The sequence below is a fragment of the Embiotoca jacksoni genome, unplaced genomic scaffold (assembly GCF_022577435.1).
Source record: "Embiotoca jacksoni isolate LCO1_2020_lvr unplaced genomic scaffold, fEmbJac1.0.p SCAF_16, whole genome shotgun sequence".
Taxonomy (NCBI): domain Eukaryota; kingdom Metazoa; phylum Chordata; class Actinopteri; family Embiotocidae; genus Embiotoca; species Embiotoca jacksoni.
In genome coordinates this window covers 4,891,814-4,912,027 of record NW_027185296.1, presented here as the reverse complement: position 1 = coordinate 4,912,027, position 20,214 = coordinate 4,891,814, and the positions used below count along the sequence as shown (strand labels likewise).

Here is a 20,214-nt window from a genome sequence, read left to right as displayed (position 1 = left end):
ACACATTGTTTTCATTGGACAGGACAGGATTCAGAGGTAACTGGTAAATAGAAAATGATTCTCCTCTTGAGATGTCATTGATTAGAAGTATATGGTATCATAAAATGGAAATACTCAAGTAAAGACCAGGTACCTCAAATTTGTGCTGAGGTCCAGTAGTGATTCATATAAATGTACTTCGTTACATTCTACCACTGCAAACCAGCAATCCAACTTTTTTTCAGTGAGTTATGACTGATCTGAAAAGCATTTATATGACCATTAATGAAGCTATTAATCCCATTTTATAAACCATTTGTAATGAGGTGCCAGATTGAAATACATAATACAGTTCAAAGCTATGGGGCAAAGGCAACATTCAGATACTGATTCATATTTATTTATGATAAAAATGCAGAGTAACAAATGTGATTTGTGAATGTTCAAATAAATCCAATTCAATGCAAAGAACACTATTTTCTACGTTTTCTCTTTCCACATGAGCTATTTAGAAGCTGTTCTCGAGCTTTCCATCATATCATACACTCTTTCAAATTTTAATGACAGCTGAGCTCCAGAAAACTACAAAATGGACTTTGTTGTGAGACAATAGTCTACCTTGTAGTTTTTACTGTCATTTTGAGACAACAACTCTGGTGGTCCATTGGATCCCACTGCATTTTGAGTCTCAGGTTTTAAATGTCATCTCGAGTTATGTAAAGGGCCATCTGCCCCCTTTATATTAGACTTAACCAGAGCCGAATTTCCTGAAGATATCTCCCATACAGAAAAACATAATTCTGAAAGTTGAAACCTTTTTTCAGTTTTTCACCACAGGGCTGATGCAGGAATACCAATTCATACTCTGCATTGATTTCAGATAACCCAATGGATGAATAGCAAGAGAGAGAGAGTTAATCCAAAAGTCAGGAAGTTGTCCCAAGACTCTGAACATGTATCATGTAGCTGTCACGGTACTTCAGTCCAGAGTGTAAAGCCTGCCTTTATACAGGAAGAAGCCCTCTGTCAGTCCGGTGACGGCCTAAAACTTCTTCCCTTTATGTAATCTGTTGAAACGCCAGATGTTTTCCTTCCTCAGACGTTTCCAATACTCCCAGGTGTCAGACTCCAGCTCGTGAAGCTTTCTGGGTATCCCCAGGTTCAACTGGAACAACCTGAGTGAGTAATGAAAGAAAAGGGAAATCAGATCGTAGAAGACGTGACCTCAGACTGGAGTCCCCCTCGTATGTAACAGCTGTGTCAAACTAAAGGAAAACCAAAAGCACTGCGATATTTCTTCATGGTAGTAAACCTGTTCCCCATTATCTCCCCCTCTGACTGATTTCCAGAAATACCTACTGAAACATCATGCTTGGACTGCATCAGTATGTGTAAAAAACAACAGTAATAATGAGAGGCAGGTGATCTACTCAAACAAATGACACATAAAACTCACATTTTGATCTCGTTTTCATACAGGCAGTGTGGAACTTTTGTCTCCCCTTCTGCCAGTGAGAGTAATTACAAAAACCCAGTCGACACATGCTTATAGTAGGTAGGTAGGTATTTACTTTATTAATCCCCGAGGGGAAATTTTTTATGATAGAGGCACTGATGTAGCCTAATCTTTTGCTACTCATGTGGCTCACTAAGACCAAGAAAGTGGATCACATCACTCCAATTCTGAAGTCTTTACACTGGCTTCCTGTCTAACAAAGAATTTACTTTAAAATCCTGCTGTTGGTTTATAAAGCAGTAAATGGTTTAGGGCCAAAATACATTTCTGATCTGCTGCGACCTTATGAACCATCCAGACCCCTCAGGTTGTCTCCATGTTTAGTCAGAACTAAACATGGAGAAGCAGCGTTCAGTTTTTCTGCTCCACATATCTGGAACAAACTCCCAGAAACCTGCGGGTCTGCTGCAACCCTCAGCTCCTTTAGGTCAAGATTGAAGACTTTTCTGTTTGCTGCTGCCTTTAATTGAACCAGATTCAAAGATGTTGATCAATTTCCTGTATTTCTGCATTGTATTACTGTATTTTATTTCTTAAACTGCTCGGCAACTTTTATTCTATTTTTAGCTTGTTTAATGTTTTAATGACTGTTTTTAATGTTTCAATCAATGTTCTTAATTGTTTTTAAATTTCTTTTTCTTTCGCCCTACGTTTTGATGCTTTTAATGGTTTTATGTGAAGCACTTTGAATTGCCTTGTTGTTGAAATGTGCTGTACAAATAAACTTACCTTGCCTTGCCTATTAGACAATGGATAAATTGTAGATAAAATTAATAAAAGCCATCACAACCTCCACAAAATGACACATTTTACTATCAAAAATCTAACCATTTGCTCCAAGGAAAAGTCTACAAGTGACACGATTGAATTATTTGATCCTCATTCAGGTTAGCATAGAGCCAAGGTAGAACCAGAGGTGAGAGGGCTCATGCTCTGCCCATGCAGAATGTCACACCAGACACCAGATTTAAAAACTTTGTATACTCTTAAATACACGGATTTATTCAGTATCGTTGGAACTCGTTGGCAAGCACTTGAATCACGTCATTTATCACTTCCATGACCATAAAATTAGAATCAGGGGTTCCAGATTTGGTGTGAATGATTATGATCTGCTCAGGAAATGACAGGTATAATCTGTTTTATTCAAACCTCAGACATCTACAGGGTCTGGTTATTGAAGTGTGTGGTGTCATCATGCCGAGATTCTCTACGGCCTGCAGAAAAGAGGTTGTGGATACCTACGAGCCTAACAAGGTGTTTAAAAGATCTTGAAATTATTTGAAATAAATTATCCTACTTCTACAAATGACGTCGATTTCAAACGACTGCCAGTTTGTCCAGGACTGATCACCTAAAGAGCAGACAACTTGATATAAATATTTTCCAAGAAGCCCAACATTTCCTAACGGGACCTGTTGGTGTCAAAGTTCACATGTCTACAATCACAACGAGATTGCACAAATTTGACCTGCATGGGAAGTATGCCAAGAATAAGTCTTTCAATTTCAAAAACACCAGAGCAAAATTACAGTTAGCTGATAAACAGAGGGAAAGGTCTTTTCGAAAAATGTGCTCTGGACAGATGAAGCAAAGACAGAGTTGTTTGGCCTCAGTAACATCAGACATGTTTGGTGCAGATTTTCAAGACAAGAACCTCACACCAACTTTGAAGCATGGAGGTGGAAGTGTTATGGTTTGAAGAGTGCTTGAATATAATGTAAGGTCATTTGTCAGAAAGTTGAAGTTGAACAGAAGTGGACCTTTCAGCAGTGTAATCATCCTTTAAGCACACTAACAAATCCAACAAGGAATTGGCTGAAAAAGAAGAAATGTTAGATTGTGGAATGACCAAGTCAAAGATTTGAAGTCCATTATGATGTTGTGGGAGATTTGAAACTGGCAGTGCATGCAAGGAAATCCTACGATTCAGCAACTGAAGGGATTTAGCATGGAGGAGTGGTCAGACATTTCCGCAAGCGTTAGTGTTTGAGGCCAAGGGTGTACTTACTTTTTCAACAAAAGAGTTATAAATTTGTTGGTATTTTTGTTCAATAAATGACAGAAAAATAACAACACAACAAGTATTGTTCAAGTTTATCAGCTTGATCTGCAGGAAGTGTTTTAAACAGGGTCAAATGTTTGCTTGTTAATGCAGAAATTAGTGTAATGTGGGCTCTCACCACTCAGGATATTCCTCAGGAGGCTTCAGTTGGGGGTCTTCCCCTTGTTTGAGGATGTTGACTCCTACTGCATGGGATGTGAGTCTGACAGGGTCTTTACACACCTCTGGGCCTTTTAGCTCCTCTTTCATCATGCCTTTACCTTTTCCTTTGGAAGCTGAAAGACAGGGACATATAATGTCAGTATCAATATAAGGATGTGTTTAATGAACAATAACAATAATAATAATAATATAATAAGCACCTTTCACAATAAATGCAGCTCAAAGTGCTTTACAGCAAGCAAATTACATGCAGTGTTTCACATAAAAACAGATATCAAGGAACACTTAAAAATAGAAAAGAAATAAAACGCATGAGAACAAATAAAATGCATAAAATCAAACACAAGACAAAACATGTATAAAATAGAATAGAGTTAAACAATAGAATAAAGCAATAGTGAACAACCTCAACTCGTCAGCTAAGCTTGACATGCATATCTCATAAACAGAGTTGATTTAAAAAAAATGGTAGTGAAGTACACAGAAATGTACAGTATGTTTACTAATTGTAGAGATGTCCTCTGTACTCACCAACTTTCTTAGCATATCCACATGTCTGTATTCTGTTCAACGTGATCGTCGTGGCGCTGCTCGTGAGATATTTTGTAAACGGTGCTATCCGGAATAAAATGTACCCTGACATTTTTTTTTTTTCGCTGGGTTACTTAAAAACGGATCCTACCATGCTACGATTTGACATTCATAGTTCCTTCAACTTCCGTTTTTTTGTCTTCGTTAGGCTCTATGGAAATACTGCACTGCCCCTCTCTGACCGGGAGGAAACACTGCAGGACGACCCAAGTATCCCAGAGGCAGATCAGATGATTTAATGATATTATGTTCCGTAGATGATGAAATCCCGAAATTCTTTGCAATTTATTTTTAAATTGTTGCACTATTTTTCCAGGCAGTCTGTCACAGAGTGGTGAACCTTCTTCACTGCTGAGACTCTGCCTCTGTGGGACACTCGTTTTTTTTTATGCGCTTTAATATTAATGACTTGTTGCCACTTAACCTAATTAGTTGTGAGATGTTCCACCAGGTTTTGTTATTTTTTTTTTAGCATTACACAACTTTCCCAGCTTTTTATTGAACCTGTCCCAAATTTTTTTTGAGACTTGTTGCTGGCATCGAATTAAAAAAAAGAGCACATATTTCTTATAAAACAAGACATTTTTCTCCGTTTCAAAATTGTATATCTCAGACAGCAGATTACACAACCATATAGAGTCCCTTGTTTAACATTATTAATTGAAAACTCTGAATGGTCTGCCTGAGGGTCGCTCATGCTTGAAGTGGAGAACATGTGGTGGGTCAGCTGAAATTCTCTGTGCTCCTCTTAACAGGGACTGCTCATAGAAGGCCCGAGATGATTGGTAATCTTTCTTACCTCTGATCTGAGCAATAAAGCTAAATTCGGATTTTAACTGTGCTGAAAGCTTCCATACTGTATCAGGCTGCTTGATAAAAGAGAAACATTATTCTATCATTGACCCCATACACTCTGAACCTTCTTACAAATGACATCCTGTGCTGAAACCTTTAGAATAGACAGTCCGGATGTTTTCCTATTTAACTCCGGATGATAGTTGAAGCCAGATGAGATACAGCCTCTGCAATCAAGGAGCTTTCTGACGAGCTGGGGGACACAACACAGCGATTTTACATAAGATGGCATACTAAACACATGGATTTCCCTAAACTTGGCATACCTTATACATCAATGTTGATAGATAAAGTTAAACAGCAACAGCAGTAGTTATCCCTTAATTTATAACACTGAATGAGGACATTTCTGTCGCTTGTGAAATGATTAGCAATAGTTATTAGTTTACAGTGAGCCAGACAGAGTGATAATAATATCAGATTGATGTGCAGCATTAAGTTAAAAATGTTGTGACTCCAGTAGTAGAGAATATTTATTGTATAATATACCACAATCCCTGTTCACAGTTCAACCAATGCTTTTGGTCTGTTATTTTTGTGTGGGTCTCTTGATGGAAATGTGATGGCAGATAAAGCAGCAAAACGAGCTACGAACAGAGGGTGTGGTGAAATTTATGTAAATATAAGGATACCATAGGCAGAAGTGGTGATTAAGGGATGAATCAAAAATATTTGGCAGAATAAATGCAGTAATGACACTAAAGGAAGATATATTTTTGGAGATAAACCATTTGTTGGAAGAGCAGGGTCTGTATGACGAAAAAAAGGAAAGAGGGGACACTAGTTACAAGATTGAGGAATGGACATAGTGGTCTGAACAGAAGTCTCCATATGAGTGAAAAACAGAAATACATAGATTGAATTTTGTGGAAAGATAGAGCCAGTGGACCATGTGGTACTGCATTGTCATTAGTATGAATCTGGCAAAGATCCCTGTAGAATATTTAGGCTAAACAACACGAACAGATTTGGAGAAATATTAGCATTATTTATTTATTTTGTATTCTTGTGCTTCCTATTCCTTTTTTAATTTTTTGTTTTTTTTAATTACGTGTGTTGTGGTCGTTGATGGATTTTAGGTCATGAGTTCACTCTCCAGGTCAGTAGGTGGCGGTGTTGGACCCGGAAGCTGTTTGCCAACCGCCGATTAAAAAAATGTAAAGAAGAAACAGAGAAATCGCGTTTCTCCAAGATGTCGGAGTACGCCACGGTCCAGAAAAGTGCCCTGAAATTTAAAGGTGTAGGGGATATTTCAGCTGGGAAAAAGTGAGTCTTGTAGCGTTGGCATTTCTTTAACTATTCAGCAAAAGATAAAAGGTCGAAAAACGCTCTTTAACATCGAGTCTGAGCTGATTCAAGCAGCGGGTGGCTAACGTTAGCTTGTTTGCTATTGGAAAAACATTACAGCGCTTATAAACCTTTAAGTTTACTAAAAACATGATGTGGATAAGAGCGAGACATCTTTAGAAAAAAAATCACATTAAAAAAAATAGCATCTCACATTGTGAAACCACGCGTGACATTTGTTATGAAATACGTAATATATGTAAATATTGTTGTCCTCTTGGACACCACAGACACATGAGGTCACATAGTGACGACCAGTTCAGCATTTTTGGGAATATCCAGAGTCAGACCTCCGTTTATGTACATATGTTTGATGAAATGTGTATGCAGACGTGTCTTTCTTTGTTAATAATAATAGCAACAACAGACTTTATTCCTATAGCACCTGTAGATAAATTATCAAAGCATTAGTGTGGTTTTTTTTTTTTTTTGGCAGGTGAGCTATATCTCTAGTAATATTTCTTATGTGATAATTTATCACATTTAAATATTACATCCAGTTTTATGTGCTGATGTTATTTTTGTTCTTCTGGCTGGTTCTGCGGCGCCAGACTTAAGTCTGCTAAAGATGTTTGGTCTCCGTTCATTTGTACCATTTTCGAGAATTTCTGTTTTTCTTCATTTCAGTTTGCAGTTTTTCTCTGTCTGTCTGTGGGAGTAGTTGTCCTGACAAGCCACTGATTATTTCATTCTCTTGTTTTTAGGAAGAAGAAGAAGGACAAAGAGAGTAAGCATCGCCTGGAGCAGGTCGTGAGCAGCCAAAACGATGAGGAGATGAAAACCACGAAAGCGTACGTCGACAAACGGACGCCGGCGCAAATGGCCTTTGACAAGATGCAAGAGAAGAGGGTAAGTATTCGTTATCCGGCATTTAAGAGCTACAGTGATTGGATTGAAGGCTGAGGCATGGCTGATAGAAGTAGTTACATCAAGTCATCATCAAGCTGCTGAGTTAGTGACTACAACTACTGTAAAATCTTTGGCACAATGCCACATTAAGGCGAAGGCTATGAAGGTACCCACTGAAACACAACACGTCAATCAGCAAATCACTTGCACTGATCGGAAGCAAACAGGGGAGTTGTAGTAAGAACAGAATAAGTCTAAAATATTTATACACAAACAGTAAATCAATTGCTGTTTTGGGAAACTTTCCAGCTGTGATGAATGACGATTGTGCAGTTTGCCACCAGTAAGGCGGCAGTGCAACAGAAACACTGAATTATCCATATGACTCGTAGATGTTTAATTTATGTGGCGTTTTGAATTTTCCTGTTCTTCTGAAGGACTGATATTATCTCCGAGACCTCTGAGAAAGGGAAACACTCTCAGCACAGCAGAGTAAAAACGAACTATTACGCTTTCAAAATATTGATATTTATCTCGAGTGTAGTTTATGATGTTTGATAATCTCTGTTTGCGATCAAATCCCAATGTCTGTCGGTGTTTATATACTTAAAGGTCAAAGCTCATTTTGTGAACTGTTGCAGCATGATGTACTGTGGAGCATATAGATGGTAAATCATGACACGAACACAGTGTCTTCTCCTTATTAAATGGTTATCAACATGTCTGCTGCCCACAAACATGGGATGTCTATGAAGAACACGTGTGTTTAAATAGGGCTTTGTTTAGTAGTATGTTGTGTTTTAAAGATGTTTACAGTGTGTGTGAAAACACAATAATCACGTATGTTTTTTTTTAATCTTTTACATTCAATTCCTCTCTATCGGTGTCGGTCTTTCTTTCTTTTCTTTTTTTACAGCAAATGGAGCGGATTTTGAATAAAGCATCAAAGACACACAAACACAGAGTCGAGGTAAGTTGCGTCAGATGTGGGAAAGCTTATAGCTCCTTAGTCCAACTCATTAAGTACAGACTTGTCAATCGAGTGGCTGATTTCGTTTCCAACACGGTGTACTTAAATGTTATTTTAGAAGTCTGTTAAATCGATGTTTCAGTAGCAAATTAATAAAGTCAGGAATGATTTTATCTTCTGTCGTTTTGTCTGTTACCAGGATTTCAATCGTCACCTGGACACCCTGACAGAGCATTACGATATCCCAAAGGTCAGCTGGACCAAATAAAAGAGGAGAACCTACATTTTTTTTATTTTTTTTGTTTGCTTTTTTGTTAACCACTTGTACAAAGTTATTTTTTTATTGGTTAAACAAGAAAAACATGACATCACATCAAAAGCAGTCACCACCATCAACAAGTGGGACGAGGCACGCAATTACTGGCCAGATGTTTTTTTAATTTTTTTTTTAATTTAATCTTCTTTCTTGTGTTCAGTAAAACAGAGCTGCCCTTATAGTGATTGTGCCCCGGACGCTCTCGTCCATCATCTTTTTGAAATGTATATTTGTTACTTCCGGGTGTGTACCAATAAAGAAATGAAGTATACCTTTTGTGCAGTCAGACTAATGCGTGTAAAAAAGAAAAAGAAAACATTTCAAATCAGAATGTTTTTTTTAATTAATACATATTTCATTCAGCTGTAACACTAAATAAATGGCACACATACTGTTTACCAGAATACACGAGGTGCAGTAGTGCATTTTTGAGACAACTGGGATGGCACAGTGAGAACATCTGAACTGCGACGGTACCAACTAATAACTGAAGACAAATACACAAGCTCACCCGCAATACAAATTGTAATTGAGGGTGAAACTTTACTGAGATTATAAGCAACAGTTTATAAGTAAGACATGCCGGTGTAGGCCCTCAAATGTCATGTCGGCGACAAGCTGTTGGAACATATAACGCAGTTTAACACGACCAGTATGTAAAACGCTGAGTAAGAAGTTGCATCAAACAACGGTAGAGAATTCTCAAGGAGTTTTGTTTTATTGAGATAAGAGATGTTCAGGATTCAGGAAATGTTTTGTTCATACAGTTCGTCGGGTTTCGTTGGAAATACTCTTCTCTCTCACTGGAAAAGGTATTTGGTTTTGTTTTTGAAGTGTTTTTCGTGTTGTCAGAGTTTACTTTGGCCCCAGCATCTCACTCGGCTTCACCCACTGGTCAAACTGCTCCTCGGTCAAGTAGCCCAGCTCCACGGCCATGGCCTTCAGCGTGGTGCCCTTCTTGTGAGCCGTCTTGGCGATGGTGGCTGCCTTGTCGTATCCGATGTGAGGGTTGAGCGCGGTGACCAACATGAGCGACTCGTTCATGAGCTTGTTGATCCTCTCCGTGTTGGCCTCGATGCCCACCACGCAGTTGTTGGTGAAGGAGACGGACGCGTCGCCGAGCAGCTGCGCCGAGTTCAGGACGTTCTTGATCATCATCGGTTTGAAGACGTTGAGTTCAAAGTGTCCGTTGCTGCCTCCGATGGTGATCGCCACGTGGTTTCCCATCACCTGGGCTGCCACCATGGTCATGGCCTCGCACTGGGTTGGGTTGACTTTGCCAGGCATGATGCTGCTCCCTGGTTCATTCTCCGGTAAGACGAGCTCTCCCAAACCGGAGCGGGGTCCTGACCCCAAGAAACGAATGTCGTTGGCAATCTTCATCATGCTGACAGCCACCGTGTTCAGGGCTCCACTCAGCTCTACCAGGGCGTCATGAGCTGCCAGAGCTTCAAACTTGTTGGGAGCCGTCACAAACGGCAGGCTGGTGAGAGACGCGACAGTAGAAGCGATCTTTTCAGCAAAGCCAATGCGGGTGTTGAGTCCTGTCCCAACGGCCGTGCCTCCAGCTGCCAGCTCATACACCCGGGGCATGGCAGCCTTTACTCTCGCAATGCTGTACTTCACCTGCTGGACATACCCGCTGAACTCCTGTCCGAGGGAGAGCGGTACAGCGTCCTGAGTGTGTGTGCGCCCAATCTTGATGATATCTTTGAACTCTTCGGCCTTGGCAGCCAGAGCGTCGTGCAGAGTCTGCAGGCCGGGCAGCAGGACCTGGTGGACCTCTGTGGCTGCAGCGATGTGCATGGCGGTGGGGAAGGTGTCATTGGAGCTCTGACTCTTGTTGACGTGGTCATTAGGGTGCACGGGGTCCTTAGAGCCCAGCTTTCCCCCCATGATCTCAATAGCTCTGTTGCTGATCACCTCATTGACGTTCATGTTGGTTTGAGTTCCAGATCCAGTCTGCCACACCACCAGAGGGAAATGATCATCCAGTTTACCAGCTGAAACCTCATCTGCAGCCTGGATGATTGCATCTGCTATGTTTGGGCTGAGGCCGTAGTCCTTGTTCACCTCAGCAGCTGCCTTCTTAAGGATACCAAAGGCTTTGATTACCTGGATCGGCATTCTCTCACTTGGTCCGCCTATCTTGAAGTTCATGGTGGATCTGACAGTCTGGGCGCCGTAGTACTTGTCAGCTGGGACCTTGAGCTCTCCAAACGTGTCCCGTTCAATCCTGTACTCGGAGCTGGCCATCCTGGACGTGCAGATGGAGAGTTTAGAGTTGCCGTTGAGTCTTTGCAAAGTCAGGAGGTTGCAGTTAAACTGCTGGACGCCTCTCAGAGAGCGAAACATGGCTGCGCATTAGAGGTGAATCCGGGGGGAGGTCAGCGCTGCCTTCCACATTGTAACATGTCATTGGATGAAGAGGAAACTGATCGCAGGTCAGCCAATCGGGACGCTCGAAAGGCGGGACTTCCGCTGTAGTCGTCGTATCGAGTGGAAACTATCAAGCTGCTGCATCCGGATGAGTGAAGCGTTTTAAAATATTGTACGACTGTATTTCCGGTTTGACAACTATAGATAATTCACTTGGAAGAATAAAAGTCAATCATTTAAAAAAAAAGAAAGAAAGAAAAAAAGCCATTTAATTAACCCGCAAACAAACTTTTACATAGATATTGATATGAAATTTCGGACAGATGTGAGTTGTGTGATATTGGGACAAGAATATTTAACTAGGGTATATATATTGTATGTGTGAAGCTTTATTGGGTTGATGCTGAACATTAGTCATTAAAAGCCAAGCTCATAATCAGACATGGTCACCCAGTGTGCACCATTTCAAGAACCTGTTTATAGTTTGTATATGTAGGTTCTTTTCTTTATTTCTGTTTTTCTTGTTAAGTCTCCCTACCTTAAAAAAAATGTACAAATAAAAATAAAGTGATAAAGTCAATACCACCTAAAAGCATTTTTACAGTTTGAGTATACCGTCTAGTATAGAATATAGTATAGAAATTGATATGCCCTGGCAATTATGAAGAGGATTATTTTATTGGCTTTGCAGCCAGTAGGATTACTTTTTTTTTAATTATTATTTTTTTTATTATTATTATTCCCAGTATGGTGTTAGAGCCTCCAAGTCACAAAGGTATGTAAGGTACAAATTGAGTCAGCAGAGTATTTAATTGTTGCGTAGTGTGACTCTAAACTATTAAGACCCTGCATCCTGGGACTTACCCTACCACAGCTCTACACAGTTTTACCAAATTCCGTGACACTACATAAAGCACTATGTACAGTGTTTAACTGGTTTGATTGATTTTTTTTTTTTTTTTTTTTTTCCAATGTTTTGCTATTAAGTGGACAGCCCTTTATTTTGAAGCCCAACAACGAGACCTAACCGGAAGTGCCCGGTGCGTTAGGTTTACATTCACGCGGCTGTCTCTTCTCGCGGTAACGTTAGTGTACTGTTAGCTTGCGAGCTAACCCCATCGTTTCCAGGTTTCGTGTCGACCTGAAAACATCAAACCAAGAGAGACACGGAGAGACTACGCATCTCAGTACTTTTTAAATCCAGGCTGCACGGAGGAGCGGGACAATGCCACACAACTTCCAGCCCGGAGACCTGGTCTTCGCTAAAATGAAGGGATACCCCCACTGGCCAGCCAGGGTAAGCAAGTAACAGCAGCAAGCCGGAGGGGCGGAGGGGGTGGGCTGCTCTGCATGGGACGCTGGAGAAGGTTCTCTGGATCTTCGGCACTATCTCACGGATACCAGCAAACACATACATGACTTCATTTCTGGTGGGCTGACAAGCTGCCTTACGGGGGCCCTCAGTCAGTGTACTAGCGGCATGATTTGCATGAGATGCTGCCGGCCTAATCTACATGGAGACGTGCAGCAGCAGCGAGGCTAACGTTGGTATTTTGGAAAATAATTTTTTTTTCCAAAATTTTGGACGTTTGAGAGGATAACTGTGAATTTGTTTCTAGATAAGAAGCCTTCTCCTCCACGCCAGAGCTTGTTTGTGATGCACCATGTTTCCCAGTATTTTACATCAGTTAAAACGACTCCAAAAATGTGTGTTTTTTTCCCCCAGACGTCAGTACATGTTACAAACATGTTGGAGTCCCTGATCCACAGAAATATGCGAGCTATTTCCTTTTATTTGTCACTTGGTTGTTCCATTGAAAGCCCTGCTTGTTTACAGATTGAAGACGTGGCTGATGGAGCAGTGAAACCACCTCCTAATAAAATCCCAATTTTCTTCTTTGGGACACATGAAACGTGAGTACATCAGTCATTTCGACATTTCATGGGACAGTATTGTTTACACTTAGATGACTGCAGTTATTTACTATCTGTTTGAAAGGAGTAAACTAGATCAAAACATTGGCTGCAATTCATTGGTTGTGGTACATTTTCTTTTTCGTCACGCGTGGATTGTTTTTGTCAATTTTAAATTGAGGCCCTGACTCATCTTTTTTTTTTTAAGCCTTGTGTGCTCTTCGCAAGAGCAATGGTGTGAGACAGAAAAACAAATCCCTACTTCTGCCTATCACCACTGCTTTTCAGTCTTCTTAACTGAATTTAAAAGAGTTGGAACCAGCAGTCGGTTCTGTTTATTTATGAGGCCATTATGGGAAAGACACCAGTTTATATTGCGTCAATATTAGATTTACATTTATGCTTAAAGTCTTCCATGTACAATCTGAACTAAGGAAAACAGCCTGTTGTTTGAGTGCCCAATCTTCCTGGAACAATTATCAACGCTCTTTAAAAATCAATTCCCTGCTACCTCATGGCCAGTTTAAATCTATGATTACAAACCTCCCTTTCTCAACTCGTAACTGTTTTGTCTGATTATATTGGTGGCTTCTCTGTATGTGAGTGTTTTATTATACCCACTGGTATTGATATAAGTAACTTAATTAAGTCTTGTCTATAGTTTATGGTTTTAATTTTGCCTACTTTTTATTTGACTAAAGTTCTATTATTATTATTATTACAAATTTCTATACTCAAGTTCTATTGTAATAAATACATGTTTATTTATTTAATCTGTTTTAATTACGGCTCAGTGTAATCTCTGCACGACTGGGAATGAGGGTTACCTCAATGTATTCCAGAGAATTAAATACAGGTTGAATGAATGGTGTTGACAAGTTTGATCCGGCATAAGATACCATCTGTTTGACAAGATGGCACCTGCAGTATATTAATTCATCACTAGGTGGTCCACTGTGCTGCTCCAGACTCTCAAGTCATTGGAAACACCAGTGTAAACAAACATCCTGTTATTCAGTCATAAATTTGTTTCGAGTTTATGTCTTTTTTTTGTATTTTATTTATTTAACAGAGCATTCCTTGCACCAAAGGACCTTTTTGCCTATGAAAAGTGCAAAGAACGCTATGGAAAGCCCAACAAAAGGAAGGGATTCAATGAAGGTTTATGGGAGATCCAAAACAATCCACATGCCTCCTACAGCGCCCCGCCTGTCGTAAGTCACCTTCATATCTAACCTGAACCAGCTGTAGTTCAACATGAACCATGAAAGATCCTGTTCATGTAGACTTATAGGTGATTTTATTTGAAGGTGTCAAATTGTATATTTTTTTTTTCTTTCTTATCGTTCAAGCTGATTTGTTGTTCATTAATCCTCATTTTTGAGGAATTTTTGTGTTCCCTGTTTTAGAACTCACGAGCACTTAATTGCAAGATGTTAACTTTTGAAATGTCTGCTGTTATACAAATAACTTACCTTGCTTACTGGTAATACTGCAGTTCAGACTGGGGCATCTGTGTGTCTTGTGGTTCAAGGTGCTATGCTTATAGCAGCATCTACAGTTTAATTCTGACAGAGGAACTTTGCTCCATCTTTTCCTCTGTCTCTCTGCTTTATTTCATCATCTTATTACGGTTTTGTCTACAGCCGGCGAGCTCATCTGACAGCGAGGGCAACAATGCCGGAGGAGGGAGCGACGAGGATGACGAAGAAGAGGACGCCACGGTTCCCCGGAAAGTCGACTCTGGAAGTGAGGTTGACTCAGATTCTGGGAGTGAAGACAGAGGGAGGGGAGGAGGTGGAGTGAAGCGGAAACCACAGGCTCCCAAGGTAAATGTGCCGACATTCGGTCTTAATTTTCAGTGGAAATAAATCACTGCTGCACCTGCATACCCTGTTCAGTTATTTGGCCTATGATGAACTCCTGTTATCATGTTATTGAGCTTCATAGAAAAATGGTATCCTCAGTCACAGTTATGGGTAGGAAGTGGTTGCTTTTGACATAATACATGACTAAACTGCTATCATCACCAAAGTTGAATACTTATTGAGAAGTTGTTTGTTTATATAAGAATGACAACAAAAGGTAGAAAAGAAGACAACTAATTCCCGGTAGCTTCCTTTTTTTTTTTATATCAGAAGTTATCGTAGCATTGATAAAAGTGCAATGAGCCATGATTGTTTGACAGGTCTGATTGTCTCACACGAAAACTAACTGTTCAACTTTTTTACTTGCATGTTTGTGTGTTTGTGTTTTAGCGGCCTCCTCCTCCAAAAAAGGTTCGAGGCTCATCCAGTGACCGAGATGGGGAGGAGAGTGGATCCCCATCTGAATCAGAACCGACGCCTTCAGAGTCCGACTCCGGCAAAAACAGTGACCAGGTAATAACACACACAAACATATCATTGTGTGATTGTTGAGCGCTCTGAAACTAAACAGCGTATATGTTGATTTTCTTCGACAGGATTTTACTCCGGAGAAGAAAGCTGGTGGACGAGGAGGAAAGAAAGCAGGAGGCAGAGGGAAGAAAAAGGTAAACTATTAATTCCCTCACACAGGCATTAACTTGGGTATTTTACTGTCATGAAATCCAGTGTCTTCCCTCTCTGTTTCCAACTCAAACCCCTTTTCTCTGTGATGTTACAGAAGGCTGCCTCGGACTCGGACTCAGACTCAGGATCGGGGTCGGAGAAGAAAGTAGTCGACAGTGAGTCTGAGGACGAGAAGCCTCGGCCAGCTCTGTCTGGCTCAGAGTCCCAGTCTGGGTCAAAGTCCGACTCGGACTCAGATCCACCTCCTCGGAAAGGCCCACAGGCTCGCAAGAAAGGTGCAAGTTCAGTCTTGTTTGTATTTTAAATACTACTTCATTCAAAATCCTTGAAATGCATGTAGATGATGGGTCAAGAAAAGATTTCAGGCCCTTCTTTGCGCATTAATTTGTACCTGGTTGTTCATGTTCTGCACCCCCACCTGTATTTACAGAGAAACCTGCGGCGAAGCCTCGTGCCCGGAAACCCAAACCTGCCCCGGCCAAACAAGCACCTTCGTCATCGTCCGACAGCGACAGGTCAGGCCACTCAAAGGCTTTCTTTTCACCCATTCATTCACCACAGATTAATACTGTAATGTAAATTCCAGTTTACATACTAGCTTGGCGTAAAGGTTGCCCTGTTTTTTCACAGTGACAGTGAACCCGACCGTATAAGTGAATGGAAGAAACGTGATGAAGAACGCAGACGAGAGCTAGAGGAGCGCCGGAAAAAGGAGGAGGCAGAAGAGCTCCGCCGGCTACGTGAGAGAGAGAAAGAGGAAGATGAGAAAAAGAAAAAAGACAAGGATAAGAGTAAAAAAGGGAGCGACAGTGACAGCAGCAGTAGCTCAGATGAAGGCATAGATGATCACCCATTGAAGAAGTCCAAGAAACCCCCTCCACCGCCAATCCCTGCACCCTCAGACTCTGACTCTCCACCACCAACTGAGGTAAATCTGTTACTCAAATAGATAATATGTAATAGAAACACAAGTAATAGGATTGCAGGTGACTCTCTGTGCTGTTAATACATGCAACATTTTCCCATTAAAAGGCGAAGAAAACAACCAAGAAGCTTGACAACCAGAAGAAGGCGAGAGCAAAGAAAGAGAAGGAGAGAAAAGAAAGAAAGGAGAAAGAGCTGAAAGAGAAGAAAGCCAGACGGTCAGAAGAGAAGTCCAGAGCAAGGTGAATGCACAATGGGGAACAGACTAACCTATGCAAACCTCATTAGATGAACTTCATTAAACTTTCATATGCACAGATCACAGACTTCCCTCTCTCTCTTAGATCTAAGCCTGAAAAACCCAAACGCAAACCGGAGAGGCCGCCAGAGAAGAAAGTGGAAAAGAAAAAGGGTCAGTGACACTCTTTGTTTCCCATGCACTGTTGTTAGTCACTGCAGTTGGCTGTCAGTCATTGCCTGGAAACGTATTTGTACAGACTGAAACCATGAAACACAAGTTAACGAAATTGCTGTTATGAGGTAGAAAGTAGTAATTCATTGTGTCTATATGCAGAGCCGTCACCAGAAGAAAGGCTACAGAAACTCCATACAGATATAAAGTTTGCACTCAAAGTGGACAACCCAGTAAGTAACATCTATGATTCTCGTTAAATACAGTTGCCTTCAGTCTGTATTTTTATGCCAGCATGAACATTCATTTTTTACCTATTTCTGTGCTCCCTAGGACATAGAGCGATGTCTAGAAGCACTGGAAGAGCTCAAGGCCGTACCTGTCACCAGCCAGATCCTCCATAAGAACGCCGAAGTTATTGCAACACTAAAAAAGGTGCATTTTCTTTCCTCTTGCTTGACTACCCTTCGTTTTTATGTTCACAAAGTCGTCCCGCATTAAGATAGGAAAACCCACAGATAAAAAAAAAAAAAAAAAATGGACAAAAATAGGCATGGCAGCATGTTCTGTGGAAGTGTCAGGTATTTTTTGTTTACAATATATTCTGCATTAGTCCGAATACAGAAAACATATGTGGGGTCTCACTAGTGCACTAGTTGTTTCCCAGAATTATGATGACTGTTTAATGCTGATTTTTATCTTTACATTAGATTAATATCAGTAAGATGCAATATTTTGCCATGTCTACTGGTTTTTATTTTAGCACACTCATTTATTTTGTTCACTCAAATGTGACTTATAAGATCTTGTGTATTTCTTAAATTCTCAACGTTTTTGTTATTTAACTTCATAGATTCGGCGGTATAAATCCAGCACCGCAGTCATGGAAAAAGCCAGTGATGTCTACAACAAGTTAAAGCTTCGCTTTGTGGGCAAAGCAGAGGTGGCAGCTAAACCTAAAACGGAGGGTAAAGAACCAGAGGACGATGAGAAGGACACAGAAAACACAGGTAAAAAGGACACATTCGGGATTTTTCTGCTGTCTGGGGTCTAGATAATGGTTCACTTGGTTTACTTTTCCCTGCACACTCAAATAAATCTTACTTTGCCTTTTTTGTAGATTCAACTCCAATTAATGGGGAATCAGAGCAGAAAAAAAATGATACAGAGATAGAGGAAAAACCAAAATCACCTGCACAGGAGGAGAACAATGACGACACCGCTTCAAGTCCAAACAGGTGAACATGGCATGTACAGCTGACAGGATATGCGAGCAGGTGTCTGTGAATAACTATTAAGACAGGGATTTGTTTGGAAAAATGTCACATTTAGGTTTAAAGGTCCCATATTGTACACTTTGTACACACACCAGTGTTTTATTTTCAGTCTTGAGATCCATAAACAGATAGTTCTACACCTCCTCTTAAGCTTCTCTGTGGGGCTTTACCAAGAACAGGCTGTTTTGTGTCTTTAAGGTGCATTGATATCAGTTATCCTCATCTCTTGATTGGCTAACTTTTTTCTGAGTGACACACGCTCAGGCCAACCACAGGTTGTCTTGGGTGTTGTAGCTTACTTCCATGACAGAATGACTGCCTGGGGTTTTCTTCCACATAAAAGGTAGGACAGTGACCCATGCTAAGGGTGAACATATGACATGAATGTGAGTTTGTGACATCACAAACTTACTGAAGTTCAAACAACTTGTCCAAACAGCACAGTTGTTGAGAGTACAGGCTGCGTGTTTCTTGGTGGACCGAATGTTTTTTTTACACATTCACAGTATTTCTATATTACCTAGAATTGCCTTATAATTCAACAGGAATAGAAATCTGAATTTATATAATATGGGACCTTTTAAGCAGAGTCATAATATATGTTCACACGGCGACCCATTTGCTAAACATTATGGAACTTATGTGAGCATCTTTCCTGGGTTAATATACAGGTAATTGTGATCTAAGCACAGAGAGTATTGTTACTCACTGTGTGTTTTCTCTTTAGACGGAGCCCAGAAAGCCCAGCTGATCAAGAGACACACACGTATGAAGACGCAGACAACTCCATCTCAGCAGAGATGGAACCGCCTGCTATAGAAAGCTGAAAGACCCTTAACAACCACTGAAGTGGACCAAGTGCTAAAAGATGGTGGCCTCTATTTGACGTCACACAGTGCTCCCTGCCCAACAACACTGTAACACACACCCAGCATTTCCTTCAGTATCTGTTACGTCAATGTTGATGTTTTGGACATTTTGTACTCCCATGATATCGAACCAGAAAGCCCCTTTTGCTCAACCCATTTGGTCCATGATTTATCACAGCAAAAAGAGCTTATTAGTGTGATAGTTTGTGGCGCTGCGCAAATTTCTTTTGTTTCTGAAATGTACTTTTCTTTTTATACAACACTCAGCCCGTCCTGGATCCTCACCCCAAACCCCAGCTCCTGGCTTCTTTGTTTTTCTACCACATGAACTCTTACTTTGGTCTTTGTACTGAATGATCACATTTTTAACACTTCTAACAGGAAATTAGGCTGGGCTAGCGTGAGATGAAATTTAAATGATTCGTAAGGGGGAAATTGGGAAGAAATGGAGTCACGCTGTTCATTTCTTGCTTTGAAGATTTTTGTGCAACCCTTACATCTGTTGGCTTCATTTTATAAAGCCTGAAAAACATCACAAAAGCCTCTTGTCTGTGTGTGTGGCATTGTGAGAGTGGTAAAGTACTATTTGTGAGTCTTTTATGTTGCATATTTTTTTTATTATCTGGTCTTGATCCAGTTAATCCAGTCTGAAATGTAAAGAGTCACTTAAATCTGTTTTTCAACTGAGGTCCACTGATGTTTTTTTTTTTTTTATAGCCTTGTTTTCAGATAGTTACAGTTTTGTCTAAAATAATACTTGCTGTGGAGTTAAACACCGTGCACTCTCCTCTCCCCTTAGTGTCTGCTTTCAGCAACTTGCGTAACAAATGAAATAACCGTACAGATCGATAACTGCCCTTAAAAGCTATTGAGATCTCACGTAGCTGCAGCATATTTTGACATTTTCTTGTCATGTGCATACGACAGGTGTTTTTAGTGCTATGTAAATTGGTAAAGCATTTCTATCACTTAGTTGAGACTTGAATAAAAATCTCAGCATGTTTTTGTTGCCATCTCATTTCCCGGTGTGTAAAACTTGCTTTTATTTCTTTGGAAGTGTTACTGTAATAGAGGGACTACAGGGCACTCTGATGAGTGGTTAACATGTCAGTGGTCTTATTCTAATAAATTGTAGAATTAAGAGTAATTACAGAACAATCTTTCAAACTGACAGTGTCATTTGTCTAATCAAATACAGTGTTATTAGTTTTAAGTGGTGCCACACGGCACTGAAAGG

General features: G+C 40.4%; 4 protein-coding genes across 4 annotated transcripts; 2 read left to right on the top strand and 2 right to left on the bottom strand.

Moving 5' to 3' along the window:
- Positions 1-265: 265 nt before the first annotated feature.
- mrpl54 (mitochondrial ribosomal protein L54) lies at positions 266-4,437 on the bottom strand. The gene is made up of 3 exons (XM_069150399.1): positions 4,254-4,437; positions 3,679-3,835; positions 266-1,154 (listed from the first exon to the last, which is right to left on the bottom strand). The coding sequence occupies exons 1-3, from the start codon at positions 4,363-4,365 to the stop codon at positions 1,022-1,024; spliced, it is 402 nt and encodes a 133-aa protein (XP_069006500.1). The 5' UTR covers positions 4,366-4,437; the 3' UTR covers positions 266-1,021.
- Positions 4,438-6,319: 1,882 nt separating this feature from the next.
- Positions 6,320-8,921, top strand: fam32a (family with sequence similarity 32 member A). The gene is made up of 4 exons (XM_069150398.1): positions 6,320-6,434; positions 7,220-7,364; positions 8,281-8,334; positions 8,534-8,921. The coding sequence occupies exons 1-4, from the start codon at positions 6,361-6,363 to the stop codon at positions 8,600-8,602; spliced, it is 342 nt and encodes a 113-aa protein (XP_069006499.1). The 5' UTR covers positions 6,320-6,360; the 3' UTR covers positions 8,603-8,921.
- A 47-nt stretch (positions 8,922-8,968) lies between these two features.
- fh (fumarate hydratase) lies at positions 8,969-11,048 on the bottom strand. Its single transcript, XM_069150397.1, has one exon. It carries the CDS (start codon positions 11,003-11,005, stop codon positions 9,506-9,508), a length of 1,500 nt encoding a protein of 499 aa, XP_069006498.1. The 5' UTR covers positions 11,006-11,048; the 3' UTR covers positions 8,969-9,505.
- Positions 11,049-12,093: 1,045 nt separating this feature from the next.
- hdgfl2 (HDGF like 2) lies at positions 12,094-19,980 on the top strand. Its single transcript, XM_069150395.1, has 16 exons — positions 12,094-12,326; positions 12,867-12,943; positions 14,016-14,157; positions 14,590-14,772; positions 15,202-15,324; positions 15,408-15,476; positions 15,590-15,770; positions 15,926-16,010; positions 16,126-16,423; positions 16,528-16,661; positions 16,764-16,831; positions 16,994-17,064; positions 17,165-17,266; positions 17,685-17,841; positions 17,952-18,069; positions 18,836-19,980. The coding sequence occupies exons 1-16, from the start codon at positions 12,255-12,257 to the stop codon at positions 18,933-18,935; spliced, it is 1,980 nt and encodes a 659-aa protein (XP_069006496.1). The 5' UTR covers positions 12,094-12,254; the 3' UTR covers positions 18,936-19,980.
- Positions 19,981-20,214: the final 234 nt, after the last annotated feature.